This window comes from Octopus bimaculoides, chromosome 2 (assembly GCF_046866305.1).
Source record: "Octopus bimaculoides isolate indiv1 chromosome 2, ASM4686630v1, whole genome shotgun sequence".
Lineage (NCBI taxonomy): Eukaryota > Metazoa > Mollusca > Cephalopoda > Octopoda > Octopodidae > Octopus > Octopus bimaculoides.
The window spans coordinates 100,070,955-100,086,010 of NC_142929.1; the positions used below are offsets into that span (position 1 = coordinate 100,070,955).

Genomic DNA, 15,056 nt, shown 5'->3' on the forward strand with positions numbered 1-15,056 from the left:
TATATATATATATGCTTATATATATTTATATGCTTATATATATTTACATACTTATATATATTTACATATATATATACTTATATAAGTGTATATACTTATATATATATATATATATATATATATACTTATATAAGTGTATATACTTATATATATATATATATATATATATATATATATATATATATATATATATACTTATATAAGTGTATATACTTATATATATATATATATATATATATATATATATATATATATATATAAGTGTATATACTTATATATATGTATATATATATATATATATATATATACTTATATACACATATATATATATATATATATATATATATATATATATATATATAAGTGTATATACTTATATATATGTATATATATATATATATATATATATACTTATATACACATATATATATGTTTATATAGTCAATTTCAACATGAACAAGCAAGAAAAACACAAAAAAACAACGCAAGGACGTGGAATAAGTACAGTGTTATTGGACGCTCAGGAAAGGAAAGAAAAGAAAGAGGGTTTAACGTTTCAATCGGAGATTTTCGTCAGAAATATAGGAAAAGTCCAAAGAAGGGAAGACAGAGAAAGAAAATCGCCAATGATGCACACGTGGTCACATATTGGAATGACCGGAAGGGAAAGGGTGGAGAAAAAGTTCTTTTCAAAGACAGGAGAGTGCAAGGGAAGGTATGTGTGAGTGTGTGTGTGTGTGTGAGTGTGTGTGTGTAATGATAGCACGTATGTGTGTGTGTGTAGTTGTGGTTGTTTATGTATGTGTGTGGTTGGACCGTTAAGGTCATAGGAAGAATTTGTAGTAAGAATTGGTAGAAGTGGCTGCCTGTTGTGTGTCTACCTACACATGTGCATAGGAGAATGGTCAGTAGAAAGGTACTGGTATTTTGAAGTGTGTGTGTGTGTGTACATATATGTAGTGTGTGTGTTTTGTTTCCAGTGTGCGTGTGTGTATGTATGTGTGTACGTGTGGGTATATATGGATGTGTATGTACGTGTGGGTATGTGTGTGTGCGTGAGGTTGTATTTGTGGAGTAATTATACTTTACTGTGTGTGTGTGTGTGTTTGTGCGTGTGTGCTTGTATGTGCGTGTGTGTGTGTGTGTACATGTATGTATAATTGTGTGCGTGTATGTATGAGTGTGTACTGTGTGTGTATGGGAGGTGTGTGCGTGTGTATATACACAGGGTGCAGCGAATATATTGTCGTCTAAATTACGAAAAAATGAAAATAACACTGACATCTCGTTTTAACAGATATATTTACCAAAATTACATAAAAATATCTTGAAATACTAAAGAGTAAATTTATTCATTAAAAGCACCACTGACTTCAACCATGACCTCCAGACGACTTCGTAATCCCCTGCGACTCTCTTGGACGGTCTCCTTGTTTAAGTTGGTGAATGCTGCCATAATTCTTCCCTTGAGTTCATCTTTGATGTTACAAGGAGCTTTGTTGGTCTCTCGCTCAACTGCGCCCCACACATAATAACGAAGGGGGTCGCAGTCTGGGGAGTGAGGTGGCCAGACGTTAGGGGTGATGTGGTTGCAGAAATTGTCTGACAGCCATGACTGGATTCTCCTGCTTGTGTGGCATGGTGCAGGGTCCTGTTGCCAAACACAGGATCTTCTAGCACCCACATTCTTGATCCAGGGCAACACTACCTCCTCTAGGCACTTGATATAGGCCTCTGTGTTGAGTCTGAGGCTGTGTGGGAAGATGAATGGAGGCATAACGTCGCCATCACTATTGATAACTCCAAACACCATGATGTTGGCTGGATGTTTGATTTTTACCACTCTCAGTACATGTCTTCAGATTGTACTGTCCTCAAATTGACACCCAAACACTCTGAAATGCTTGTATTGGAGCTTCTGGTATGAATGCCAAGCAGTACAGCATGTTGTTTCCAAATTTCTGGCAGAGTGAAATGTGACATGGTACTGTTTTTCTCACAGACGTCCCCAACTAGCCCTACTATAGTATGTAGTTGACAAAATCAAAAACAAACAATGCACATGCATAAAATTAAAAATATAAAATGGCGACAATTTACCCATCGCACCCTATATATATATATATATATATATATATATATATATATATATATTGTATATATATATTAAATGTTATGTGTGTGTGTTTGTTTCTTCATATGTATGATCATGTATCAACATTTATGACGTTATTGACCACATCATGCCAACCTGAATTAGATTCATAAAAAGTATTAACCATCTAAAGAGACTTAAAATATATACACATATTTGTGAAATGATTACTCTAAAAACATGAAGTAAAAAAAAAAAGTGTGTGGGAGGATGGTAAGAGTGGGTCTGTAACCATAAACAACATTTAGATGATTGCTGTCAAAAAATTAACTCCAATATTTACCAAGTGAGAATGCACTATCGGTAGATTTCAGTTTGTGAACCAATTCAATATTTAATGTATTGATATCATTTTTTCCATTTTCTGGTAACTCTGCGAGTTTTTCTGACCAACTGGCTGGAATATATCTGTTTAGATGGAATACAGAAAAATGAAAATAATTACTAATGTTTTCTTCATGTCAAAATAGTTATGAGAAAATGTTATCAGAAGCATGAATGGTAGTGCCAGATAACAATTTGGGGTGTTTTTGCTTTTTTTTTTTTGGTTTTTTTTTTTTTTTATGTGTGGAACAATAAGACATTTTAAATGCTAAACAGATCCCAGATGACTTTAGTTTGACAAGATGTAATGTTATTGATGCTGTTGTTATGCAGCAGTCATTTGATTAAGGTCAAGGCACCAAAAATAAAAAATATATAAAATGAAAAAAAGAAAAAAACAATTGTATGCTTGATTTATTAATAATATTAATTCAATATTCTTCATTCTCAGTGGGGGATTAGACTTTGATAATTGCTTGCAATTTATTCTAGTTTAGGGTCATATGTTGGACTCCAATGACCTACAAAATCAACATAATAGATATTGACTGACAGCAGTTAGTACTGAATGCCTTGTTCACTGTATATCTACATAATTACGATAACAAGAGCACTTTGTAATAAAAATGCAAAAAAATCTTTAAAACTACTTATAATTTCAAGAATAAACAAATTACATGCGATTTATTGAAAATTTCCAGGTGGTTTTTAGGAAGTTTCAGGGAAAATTTCAAGAATGGTAAATAAAAGCGAAGACAATATCTCCAATTAAGAAAGGAACTCTGACAAAGAGAAAAAAAGAAGAAAAAAAATGTACCTTATGGCACCTAAACCAGCATAGCCTTCCATTTCAATCAACATCAAATTTTCACAATTAGCAACAATATTTTGAAACTGTTTTCTCTGTGACACAGTAGCATCAAGAATAGCCTATGGTGGACAGGAAAGACATTTACAATTAATAGTAATGAAAGAGAAATGGGATCAAAACATCTCAGACAGCAATACAATATAAAAGTTTACTGCTAATGAAATTTTTGCCTCTAACCTTTACTACATGGGAACTCAGTATATTTGGTTCTGTGTGTGTGTGCAGTTGAAATACAGGAACCAAGTTAACTCGTTTTTGATAGTGAAATACTTTGCAGGATTCTCCCCATTTCATATGACCTAGTTATTATTTGTATACATAACTTGGGGGTGTTATGTACACAATTCAGTCAATTTTAATAATTCAGTATTTGCATATTCACACACAAAAGTTTAATCAGCACAGTGAGGGTTAATCTCCTTGGAGTAAACAAATTAAACAAATTATAAACCAATAAGAGAAGAGTATCCTAGATCTTCTTCACTGCTTGTGAAAAGAAGCAGTGAAGAAGATCTAGGATACTCTTCTCTTATTGGATACAGTTTCTGACACTAATAGTTTATAACAAATATTATCATATAAGAATTGGGAAAAAAATCATGAATGGTAATTAAAATTTACTTCTTTTTTTTTTTTACACCAATATATCATTTTATAACTAATGTTTTTTTTTTAATTCCAGTATTTGTGCTTTTGTTGGGGCCACTGACAATCACTAACCACTAACAGAAAAATAGGTTTAGAAACTGTTTGTAAGCCAGCAATCTGATGCAAGTAGAATTTATTCAGGAATACAATACAACAGCTGTAACAGTAAGACTGAACCAATGATAGAGACATCAGTAGTGCAATTCTTTAACCTTACTGTCATCATAATTCATGAGGATAAAATGTTCCAGGGTAGATTATCAACTATCATTATTATTACAAGATTACCCACTCCCAATGCTTGCTTTTAGTTTTGTTATTGTTGAAAATGCATGTATCAGAGAAAATTATAACTTTAACACCCTAAGAGATGCTTCAACAATTTCTCTTCACTATTCTCTCAATCAAGAAAGCTACTTTTTGGTATTCTATGTACTTTTCCCTCTGTCTCTACTCTGTCATTATGATCTTGAAAATTGGGCAGAAAGGAAATACATAGCCAAAGCTGCATAACAGTTAGGTAATGTGGGCAAACTACATTTACAGGGGAATTTGGATACATATCTATGGTTATTCGTATGTTAAAAAAAATTATCTAGATGGATAAGATTTCTTGGAATTGGATAATTTGAAACAAATTAAAAAAAAAAAAACAGGTTTAAACACTAATTTAGTGATCCTTGAGATTTGGATACCACTTCCATTTTTGTCTCTCAGATTAAAATTATATTGTTTGGTGGATAGTGAATTCTGAAGTCATACCCAATTTTTTTCTTTTTTTTGGTCATGGGCTTAAGAATTAACATTCTTGCTATTTCTATGGTTACACACACACAATACACTCACTTATGAAATGATGATAGTATATTTATATATATACTCACAGACATACATGTATATTAATGTATGCATACATGTAAGCATCCTTATCATTTTTAACATCCACTTTTCCATACTCACATGGATAGGACAGAATTTGCTGAGGTGAATTTTCTACAGCCAGATGCCCTCATCTGTTTCCAAGTAAGGTAACATTTCCCAGACATCTTTTCACAGAATATTGAGAATGAAGGACATTGCTTCCATGATGGTGACACTCGTTTACATCTACTATGTGATGTCAAGGCAAGGAGACAGTAATACAGTAATACACAAACACACACACACACACACACACACACACATGCATATAAGATGAGCTTCTTTCAGTCTACTGAATCCACTCAAAAGGCTTTGTTCAGCGGAATTTGAACTCAGAATGCGAAGACAGATAAAATGCTGCTATGCATTTTGGCCAGCATGCTAATGATTCTGCCAGCTCACCACCTCACCATAGAGAAATATTACTTTGCTTGGAGCCAGGGGAGAGTTGACAACAAGAGAATCTGGCCTTAGAATCTCTACCTCAATGAATTTTGTCTGACTCATGCAAGAATGCCAATATGGACATTCAAATGAAGATCACATTTGATGTTATATACTAAATTGTTCCGCACTCTCTTCCTTCTAATCATCAATTATTTATTTGCCACTACATCCAACAATTTTTACACAGATGACATTACTTTTATTCTTCTGTAACATTCCCCAGTTATGCATCATCTACTCACTACCGAGATACTACATATCAAACCCACACTGAACGAAGACTTTGAAAGCATCCTCCAAAGGAGATATGGCAATTTGACTCTTTCAACAGCAAGGAAATATAAATACTACTTCATATCAAGAAAATATCATTGCACCACACACTTCTTAACCATGAGCATCATGCAACAAGAAACTTCACAAACACTCCAAATACTGGCCCTCACCATCACCAAGGATCTCTGCTGGTAAATGCACAACCTTAACTTAAGCTTAGACTACATCCTAGCTGGCACTTCTCTTTAAGGCCAGAAGACACTTCAGTCTCCAGCAATTACTGGCATTCAACAAAACTCAGGTAAGGCCCACAATGAAGTATTGCCCCCACATCTGAGACAGTGCTGTTGCAACTGTTGCACACATAGACATCCTAGACCACATCTACAAAAGGGTCACGCAAGAGATTGGCATAAAGTTAATTACAGACATTTTTCAGCCTCTAATCCATAGATGTGCTGTCTCTTCTTTCTGCCTTTTCTACCACAAATATAATAAGAGGCTAGGTTCCAATGCACTCCCACTCAGGCATTCACTATCCATTTGTCTCTCTTCTCATCCTCATTTGTGCCTAATTCCTCAGGCGCCACAGAAATCACTATGCCCAGTCCTTCTTTCCCAGAGCCATATCCCTCTGAAACTCTCTTCCTGCTCATATATTTCCTGTAGGTGTTGACTTGCAATGTTTCAAGAAGAATATTAATGGCAACACTCTCACCAGTCTCACAGGGTCTGTGAAAACCACGGATATCAACAATTCCCCAAACCCAACAAGTAAAAGAAAAAACTCTACAGTCATTAATAGTAACAGATATAACAGTAAAATGTTGACAACTACATCATCCTTTGCATATCTTAATAAGCAAACTTCTTTCCCTACCCTACTCACAATTCTTTATGCAAACTTCATGCACTGAATTCTTTACCCACGTTTCATCCACCCAATGCACCTATCTCTCTTCTTATCACCCTCTCCAATGCATTTACCTCCACTTCTTCAGTTCACACGCTAAATACTTAAATAATTTCTGTAATTATATCCATATCTAAATGGCGGTGCCCCAGCATGGCCACAGCTCATGAGCTGAAACTAGATAAAATGAAAAAAAAAATGAGAAATACTACCAACAAAAAAAAAACAAAAAAACGCAAGAATTCTGCATTCTGGAATTCTTTCCCCATTCACATTTTTTTAAAGACTTCAAACTGAATCTGACCTGTCTGAGAGAACCAGCACAGATCTTTAGCTCTCTCTCTCTCTCTCTCTCTTTTTCTCTTTCTCTCTCTTTTTCTCTCTCTCTCTCTTTCTCCCTTCTCTCTCACTAATTAAAAAGAAAAACAAATATTCAAAAACATATGTAAATCTGATTGAACGTACAGTCTGTGTTTGAAGGGACAAAATGAAGTCTTCAACAGCTTCCTCAGTTGTTCCAGACACTGAAAATCAAAAGAAGACAACCAGATATTCAGACATGAACTTGGGGAATTCAGACTTAAGATAACATTAAACTACTGGCTGTAGGCTCAACAGGTAGTGGTTGCATCCACAACCTGGTAGTGTGCAAGAGCTTCCTAACTTTTAATGGCTCACTCCACCAAACAGTAAACAAGTAGCATGTGATACTAAAACAGATAAAGCTCACTTATATGAGCAGAGAGAACACAGCTACAAGAAGCAAATGCTTTGTTAACCGGAAATATTAACTTCAAGTGCTTCTATGGACCTGGATAATTGCATAAATTCATGTAGACAATCACCTGTAAGATTACCCAGAATAGTTAACTCAACAATGACTTTTTTTTTATATGAAAGCAATTTATTAAACAAAGGTTTTTTTATGTGAAAGTTGAGGATCAAGATTGTTCTCTCAATATAACAGATGAGTGTTGGTAGCCACAGCCTATAAGTTTGAAACTTGTCAAACTTGACATAAATTGCAACAATTCTCCTGCATCATTGATCCCAGAAAACTAATATCTAACTCTCAAGAATTCTGTAAATACACCATGTCAAGAAATGTCTGATCACATTAAAACATTTTTCTCTTCTTTACAAAATTCAGTCTGCTTATCATATACATTCATATTTTACAGTGACTTGAAACATTTTTCAAGAACACATAGACTATAATCAGAATGTTAAGCATGCAATTCCATCTACCTGTGATATTGTCATTACAGAAAAAAATTTGACCATGCATGTAACTGTAATGTCCAGCCACCAAACTGTTGTTAATGTAGCAACCTTTGATTTGCCAATCAACTATACTGAGAAGCCTAAATCCCCTTCGGTCAAAAACATTGGGGTTGAATGTGGATAAGCGTTTTCTTGACATTAAAAACTAAATGTCAAAGACTTGCACAGACTATCATAGATCATAATTTCAGAAAGAAGAATAAATATTGTTTATTAAGCTCCCAAGTTCCATGATAACAAAAGAAAAAAATCTGACCTTGTGCAGTTTCTATAGGAGAGAACCGAATACAAACTCCTTTGTCAACAATAGCAGCTGTAATAGCAAGCTGTGGATTTTCTCTGGATAATAAATCAGCCAGCTGAAAATAAAGACACTAAATAAGTGCTTCATATATTCAAAATGATGATACTAAAATCCTACCGAAGGAAAACTGCAAAGAAATTAACAATACTGGTTTGTTGGTGGTTTCTGTGATTAACACTTTGTTCTGCCCTTAAGGAAAGTACATTATTCGACTTATCTCAGTCTACTTAGCTGGAAATTAGACAACTTTCTCAATATGAGATAAGCCTACAGAGGCCAAACAAAATTCCAATTTTGATGTCAGTTTTTAAACACTTTCTGCAATAATTCAATCAAAAGTAAGAATTTGCAGAACTATCCTACGTGTCACATATAGCATAGAGAAAAAAGATGTAAAAGCAAATATTCAGATATAAAAAGCTGCAAAGGAAGCAGAACATTGGAATTAATATACAAGAGTTTTTTTTTAAGAATAAAACTGAATTCAATTAGATTTTAGAAATATTTTGAGAGCATTTGAAAGACAAAAAATCTGTTAAATTTACTTTCCGTTTATTTATTGAGGCATAAAAGTTTTCAGTTTATGACTGCAACATGATCACTGACTTACTTTACATGTATTCATATAAATATTTGCTATTTATACATACATAGCAAATGAGGTATATATAAAGTCAAGATTAACTATCACGACATATAAAGGAGATAGGGGAAAGGGGGGAAAATGAAAGAAAAAAAGGAAGGTAGAAAGGGGAAGGGAAAAGAAACAATACATACAAATTGCTAAACAGAAAGAAAGAACAGACCTTGAAGTGACTGAAAACAACTAGTGTCAAGAAGTCAAGATCAATCAACATATATACAACAGACCCCCACCCCATATCCAGAATGTCCAACAAGAAAAAAAAAGGAAAAAGATATTTGATGCTGCTAAGAACTTGCCATTAACTAAATTTCAAACAGCTACAGTGAGGTTGTGCCAGTGACCAAGTCACACTTGTATGAAGTTTTGACACCCCAAGAAATAAATGAAATGTGAATTTAACAGGGTCCTTTTGTTTTTTGCTCTCTCTCTCTCTCTCTCTCTTCTTTTTTGTGCGTTGTTTTTTTTTTTTTTTTCTTCTTCTTCTTCTCTTTAGATGGATAACATTGTTCTTCCAAATGCAACTGATTCAGTTTCTGAACAGTTTCAGATCTAATCACGCTAGAGAATTATAATGACAAAATTTAAAAACATAATTTTTTTTTTCTCTTTTTTTTTTCGTTTTTTTTTTTTTTGTTAAGACAACCTATCAACTTCAAAATTTGTTCTAAAATTTTTTTTATTTACATGCTTGAAAAAGAGTGGTGGCAGCCAGATGGTGAGAAGTAAGGATAATAGAACACAGGCAATATGGTTTATGATACACTCAGAGTTTCATAATGATGTAGGAATGGGTTAAGGCTGAGAAAAATGCTTAATATAAGGACAGTAAATATGATGAAAAAAGAGGCAAGTACATCAAAATTTCTGACAGACATGCGTAAAAGATATCTAATAAGAGTGATCACAATATTGAAGTAAATGAACTTTCTTGGTCAATCACTGATGTATTACATTAAGACATATTTAAAGTCTATTAAAAATGAAATACTGTATTTACTCGTGTATAAGTCGCACTCTAATTTAGTGTTAGATATGGTTACAATTTTTTTTCTCTTTCATAGGTTTGGCTTAGCCGCATCCTAGTTTTTTCAGTTAAAATCAAATAAAATAGTGCGATTTACATACGAGTAGGTATGGGTAATATCAATTGTTAAGGGAGGTAACTCAATTATCTCATAAATTACTTTCAATGAAATGCGACATTATGCAAAACGGATCACGTTTTGGTTTCAATAACATAAAAGAATTGCTCGTTTTTGCATCATTAATGTTTTACCATAGAACTATATATGAATGTTTTAACTTCCTGCACTCCATCTGCAGATAAAATGAAGTTACAACTACGTACATTGTCTTGCAAGAAACTTCTTTGGTAGCAAATGATCGGATTTTTTTAATAATCTTTACATAAAGAATGCTTTGAAAATACAGCATGTGTTTTCGCTAGTGGGGATCTATTTGCATTAAATATGAGCGAGAGAAGGAGGGAGAGGGGGGAGTGCGTGCGCGCTTTTCAAATGTGTTTACGATCCAGGGAAATAACTCTTGTCAACTGCTTAAACTTTATAGAGTGCAGATCATAAATTTTATTCCCTTTAATAGCTTTACTCATTAGACTTCAGTCATAATGGAATATCATCTTTACAAGCCTTTTTTAGTTGATATTCATAGGACCTACTTCAATCTAGTACTTATTTTATCATTTTCCATTTGGCGAGAGGCAATTTATTTTTTTTTGACACCAGTCGGGGTTTTTTAACTAGAGCAAGAGCATCACATACCGACGGGGGCACACATAACAAGCTTTCACAGTTTCTAGGTGCCAAATTTCACACACAAGGCCTTGGTCAACTTAAGACTATTAAAGAAGACACTTACTGTGTCATGCAGTGGGATAAAAGCCTGAAACCATGAGATTGCAAATCAAACCTCTACACCAGTAGACATGCATGCATATCATCATCATTTAACATCTGTCTTCATGCTGGCATGAGTTGGACAGTTTGACTGAAAACCGATAAGGTGGGGAGCTTTGGCAGGATTTCTATGGCTGGATGCCCTTCCTAACGTCAACCACTCCAAAATTGTAGTGGGTGCTCTTTATGTGCCACTGACAGGGGTGCCAGTTACATAACACCAGCATCAGCCACGACTGTGATCTCACGTGACTTAACAGGTCTTATTCAAATATGAGATCAAAGCAGCTCAAGGGATATAAGCAATATTAAACACACATACACAAGGTAAGTGTTTTGCTAGTTTGTGGGTAGGTTGTGCTAATAGACATAAGAGAATATGTTCTCTTTAACACACTTGGTGTTAAAATGCCTGAATGTCATAGACAAGCAATATAACTTGCATCAGAGCCCATTCAGAAACAGTAGACATCAATGTTTCATTTTTGTGATTTGTCAATACCACATACCCAAAATGAGGCCTGATGCAAGCCACAGTGATTTACCTTGCATCGATGCCTGATGCAAGCTAAATTGTTGTTCATGTTTACAGATATTTTAGTATGCATCGGGTCTTGTTGAGCAATGTGGTATTGACAAGTCACAAAAAAGACGAAATATTTATTGCTTCTGAAAGAGTTCTGATGCCAGTTACCTTGTTTGAATATGACTTCCAGGTGTTTTAACACAAGGGGCATTGAAGAGAATATAATCTCTTATGCCTATAAGCACAGTCTACCCACAGACTAGCAAAACACATACCTTGTGTGTGTGTGTGCTCGCTCGCTCGCGCTCTCTCTCTCTCTCTCTATATATATATATATATATATATATATATATATATATATATATATATATATATATATATATATATATATATATATATGCAGAGAGAAAGAGAGAGAGAGAGAGAGAGAGAAAGAGAGAGAGACAGACAGATAGGTAAACACTAAAAGCATAGAAGAACCACTCAACATGATGGAAGATGAATGAAAAAGGTTGGATGAGAAGATTGAGCCTGATAATTACCTGACTTATACGAATACACACACACACACACACACACACACACACACTCAGAGTTATGTACAAGCCTATATCTAAAATCAGTAGAGAAAAATACACAAGGCAAAAAGAAAGGTTCGTAAATACCTATTCACCCCTTACATGCGCTTACACACACACACACACACACACACACACACACACACACACACACACACACACACACACACACAGGCATGCTAGATCAGCCAACAAAAAGAAAAAGATCAGGTTTAAAGCAATGGTTTTAAAAAAATTTTTAAGTTCAACTAGAAGGAAATATAAAACTTGAAGAATGGTTGATTCATTTGCAATGATAACTTAATGATTTAAAAAATATATTAAAAAAATATTATTTCCAACAAGCAGTTGATAATCTGTGTTCCCAGAATAAAACAAAATCTTCAAATAACCTCCAGGACAGGCAGTTACAAACAAAACTAATACTCAAAATATATTTACCCATGTATTTAGAGCATCATAATAGGCCAGTTCTTTCTCCTGTTCACATGATTCTTCAGAACTTTTGATCACATACGGAGTTATTTCCTTTTCTGAAATGTAGTATTTCAATAGATAAAATCAATGTAATTATTTATTTTTTTTTTTAGCTAAAATACAATATATTTCAACAACGACAATTTGATTAACAGAAAGAGAGAATCAGAGATGGAGAGACGAAGGGATACATATAGAGGTACAAACATAGGCATATGTCAAGGGACATCTTCTTCTAGTCTTTTATTTGTTTCAGCGATTGGACTGCAGCCATGCCAGGGTATCACTTTAAAGGGTTTTAAATCAACCTTTGTACTTATTTTAGTCTGATGCATATTCTATCAGCCTCTTTTTGCTGAACTACTAAGTTACAGGAACATAAACAAAGTAACACCAGTTGTCAAAAGGTGAGAGACAAAAACACACACACATACACGTCCACCCAGTTTCTATCTACTGCATTAACTCACAAGGCATAATTTAATCCCAGGTTATAGAAGAAGACACCCATTAAAGTGCCACATTGTGGGACTGAACCTGCAACACATGGTAGCAAAGCAAACTTCTTAACCACACAGCCGTGCCTAAATCTACATTCATGCTGCAATACTGATACACTTTTAGCCAATTTATATTTGTTTCACATTTTCTATGCCATCTCTCAATGTGGTAGAGAGTAATTTGAAAATATGCCAGTTATTTCCTTTCATTTCACTTGATCTTTCTCTTACAGGACTAAACATGCATTTACTACAACTGTTTCTTCCATTACTCTCTCTTCTACCACACTGCTCCCCCGATCACTGTTTCTCTTGTTATTCTACCATTCGCTTCACACACACACACACATACATACATACACACCAATCTTTCTGTCATCAATCTAACTTCTATTCAAACTTTTGGTAATACTGCTTTGAATGAATGGAAACACAATACAGTAGTGATGACTTTTCCCTCTTGAAAGGTATAAAGCAACTTTACTTTTGCTGGTACCATGATAAAATGCACTCAATACACTCTGTAAGGTGGTTGGCAAATAAGCAAAGCCAACACAGGATTGAGAAAGTCTTGTACACATGTGATGCTAATTGACTTCTAAACAAGGAAAGTGCTTTCATTACTATGCTGCAGTTTTGATAATTTGTAACACTAAGTGGAATCCAAATGAAAATTCATTCTACGAAATTTTGTTTCATCTTAACAAACCAATGAAATTCTTCAAGCATAAACTATTATAAAAATGTTTCTGATGACACAACTAAATATAATATTACAGTACTCCGTACAGTTCTTCATCATACCAACACTAGTGAGGGTGCTTTGTACCTCATTACTTTCTCTATAGTGTCTCCATCCATCTATCACATGTCATAAGAGAAAAATAAAATGAAGAATGATGACAAAAGAGTCAGGCTTATGTGGATGAAGGAGAAGCAATAGCATAATGATAGAAACAGAATGATCAGGCAAACAGGTTCAATTCCATGTAAATTTGTTTTAAAAAATCATTACTCTCACCTGCATCTGATTCTATTACTGAATACTTAAAGAGCAGGGTGACAGGATTAGAGTTAATATCCATCTGAAACAATGAGAGAAGAATTTAGTAGATTTAGTCGTTACACAGAGAACATTGCAAATCATGGATATTCAATGAAATACATCAGTTGTATAGAAAAGAAAAAAGACATCTGCTTGCAAGTGGTTATGCCTGCATGTATGCAGAATTGGAATAAAAGCTGTCAACATGTTAGCATAAGCGTTGACAATTGAAAGTGACACTAATCTCTCAAACCTTACCCATCGTCTATCTCTGTTATCAAGGTTTAGGTTTGTACTTTCTCTCTAATGATAATAATCCCTTTCCATTAAAGGCACAAGAAGAAGAGGAGGAGGAGGAGGAGGAGAATTATTATTATTATTATTACTATTATTATTATTATTATTATTATTATTATTATTGAGTGGAAAGGGACTAGTCACTGATACTTGTTTCATCAACCCCAAAAGGATGAAAGGCAAAGTCAACCTCAGCAGAATTTGAACTCAGAACGTAGTGGCAGGCAAAATACCGTTAAGCATTTTACCAGATGTGCTAACAATTCTGCCAGCTTGCCACGTTAATAATAATAATAATCCTTTCTACTACAGGGCAGAACGCCTGAAATTTTCGAAGGGGGGGGGGGCTAGTCAATTACATTGACCCTAGTACTCAACTGGTACTTATTTCATCAACCTTGGAAGGGTGAAAGCAAAGTGGACCTTGGTGGAATTTGAACTTAGAACATGAAGATGGGCGAAATACCACTAATGCTTAGCGGTATTTTGTCTGCCACTACATTCTGAGTTCAAATTTTGCTGAGATTGACTTTGCCTTTCATCCTTTTGGGGTTGATAAATTAAGTACCAGTGACAAGTCCCTTCCCACCCAATAATAATAATTATTATTATTCTCCTCCTCCTTAATAATAATGACGAGGAGGAGGATGACGAGGAAGAGGAGGAGGGCGGTGGCAGTGATGATGACGACTTAGACTTCTAATAATGGAGCAAAGCCATTAAGTTTTGAAGGACAAAATAGAGTCAATTTAAAGAAACCAAAGTATTTTACTGGCTCTTATTTAACTGACTCTGGTGGAATGAAAAGAAAAGTGAGCCATGATAATATTTGAACTCAGACATGAAAAGGGACAAGATTAGAACCTGTCAGAATATGAAAGATAACAAGAAAAAAGAAATCACAAAAAAAAAGTACTTAAAAAAAAAA

The 15,056-nt window shown here is 34.3% G+C and overlaps 1 protein-coding gene across 2 annotated transcripts in view; it reads right to left on the reverse strand.

The window, feature by feature from the left end:
• LOC106881395 (putative pyridoxal-dependent decarboxylase domain-containing protein 2) overlaps positions 1 to 15,056 on the reverse strand; it is a 90,697-nt gene that overhangs the window by 9,921 nt on the left and 65,720 nt on the right. For both annotated transcript variants that reach the window (XM_052978495.2, XM_052978494.2), the window contains 6 exons: positions 13,808 to 13,871; positions 12,251 to 12,342; positions 8,096 to 8,198; positions 7,021 to 7,079; positions 3,297 to 3,409; positions 2,439 to 2,563 (listed from right to left, as the gene is read on the reverse strand). In XM_052978495.2, the coding sequence (XP_052834455.1) occupies positions 2,439 to 2,563; positions 3,297 to 3,409; positions 7,021 to 7,079; positions 8,096 to 8,198; positions 12,251 to 12,342; positions 13,808 to 13,871 (556 nt within the window). The remainder of the gene's footprint in view (positions 1 to 2,438; positions 2,564 to 3,296; positions 3,410 to 7,020; positions 7,080 to 8,095; positions 8,199 to 12,250; positions 12,343 to 13,807; positions 13,872 to 15,056) is intronic.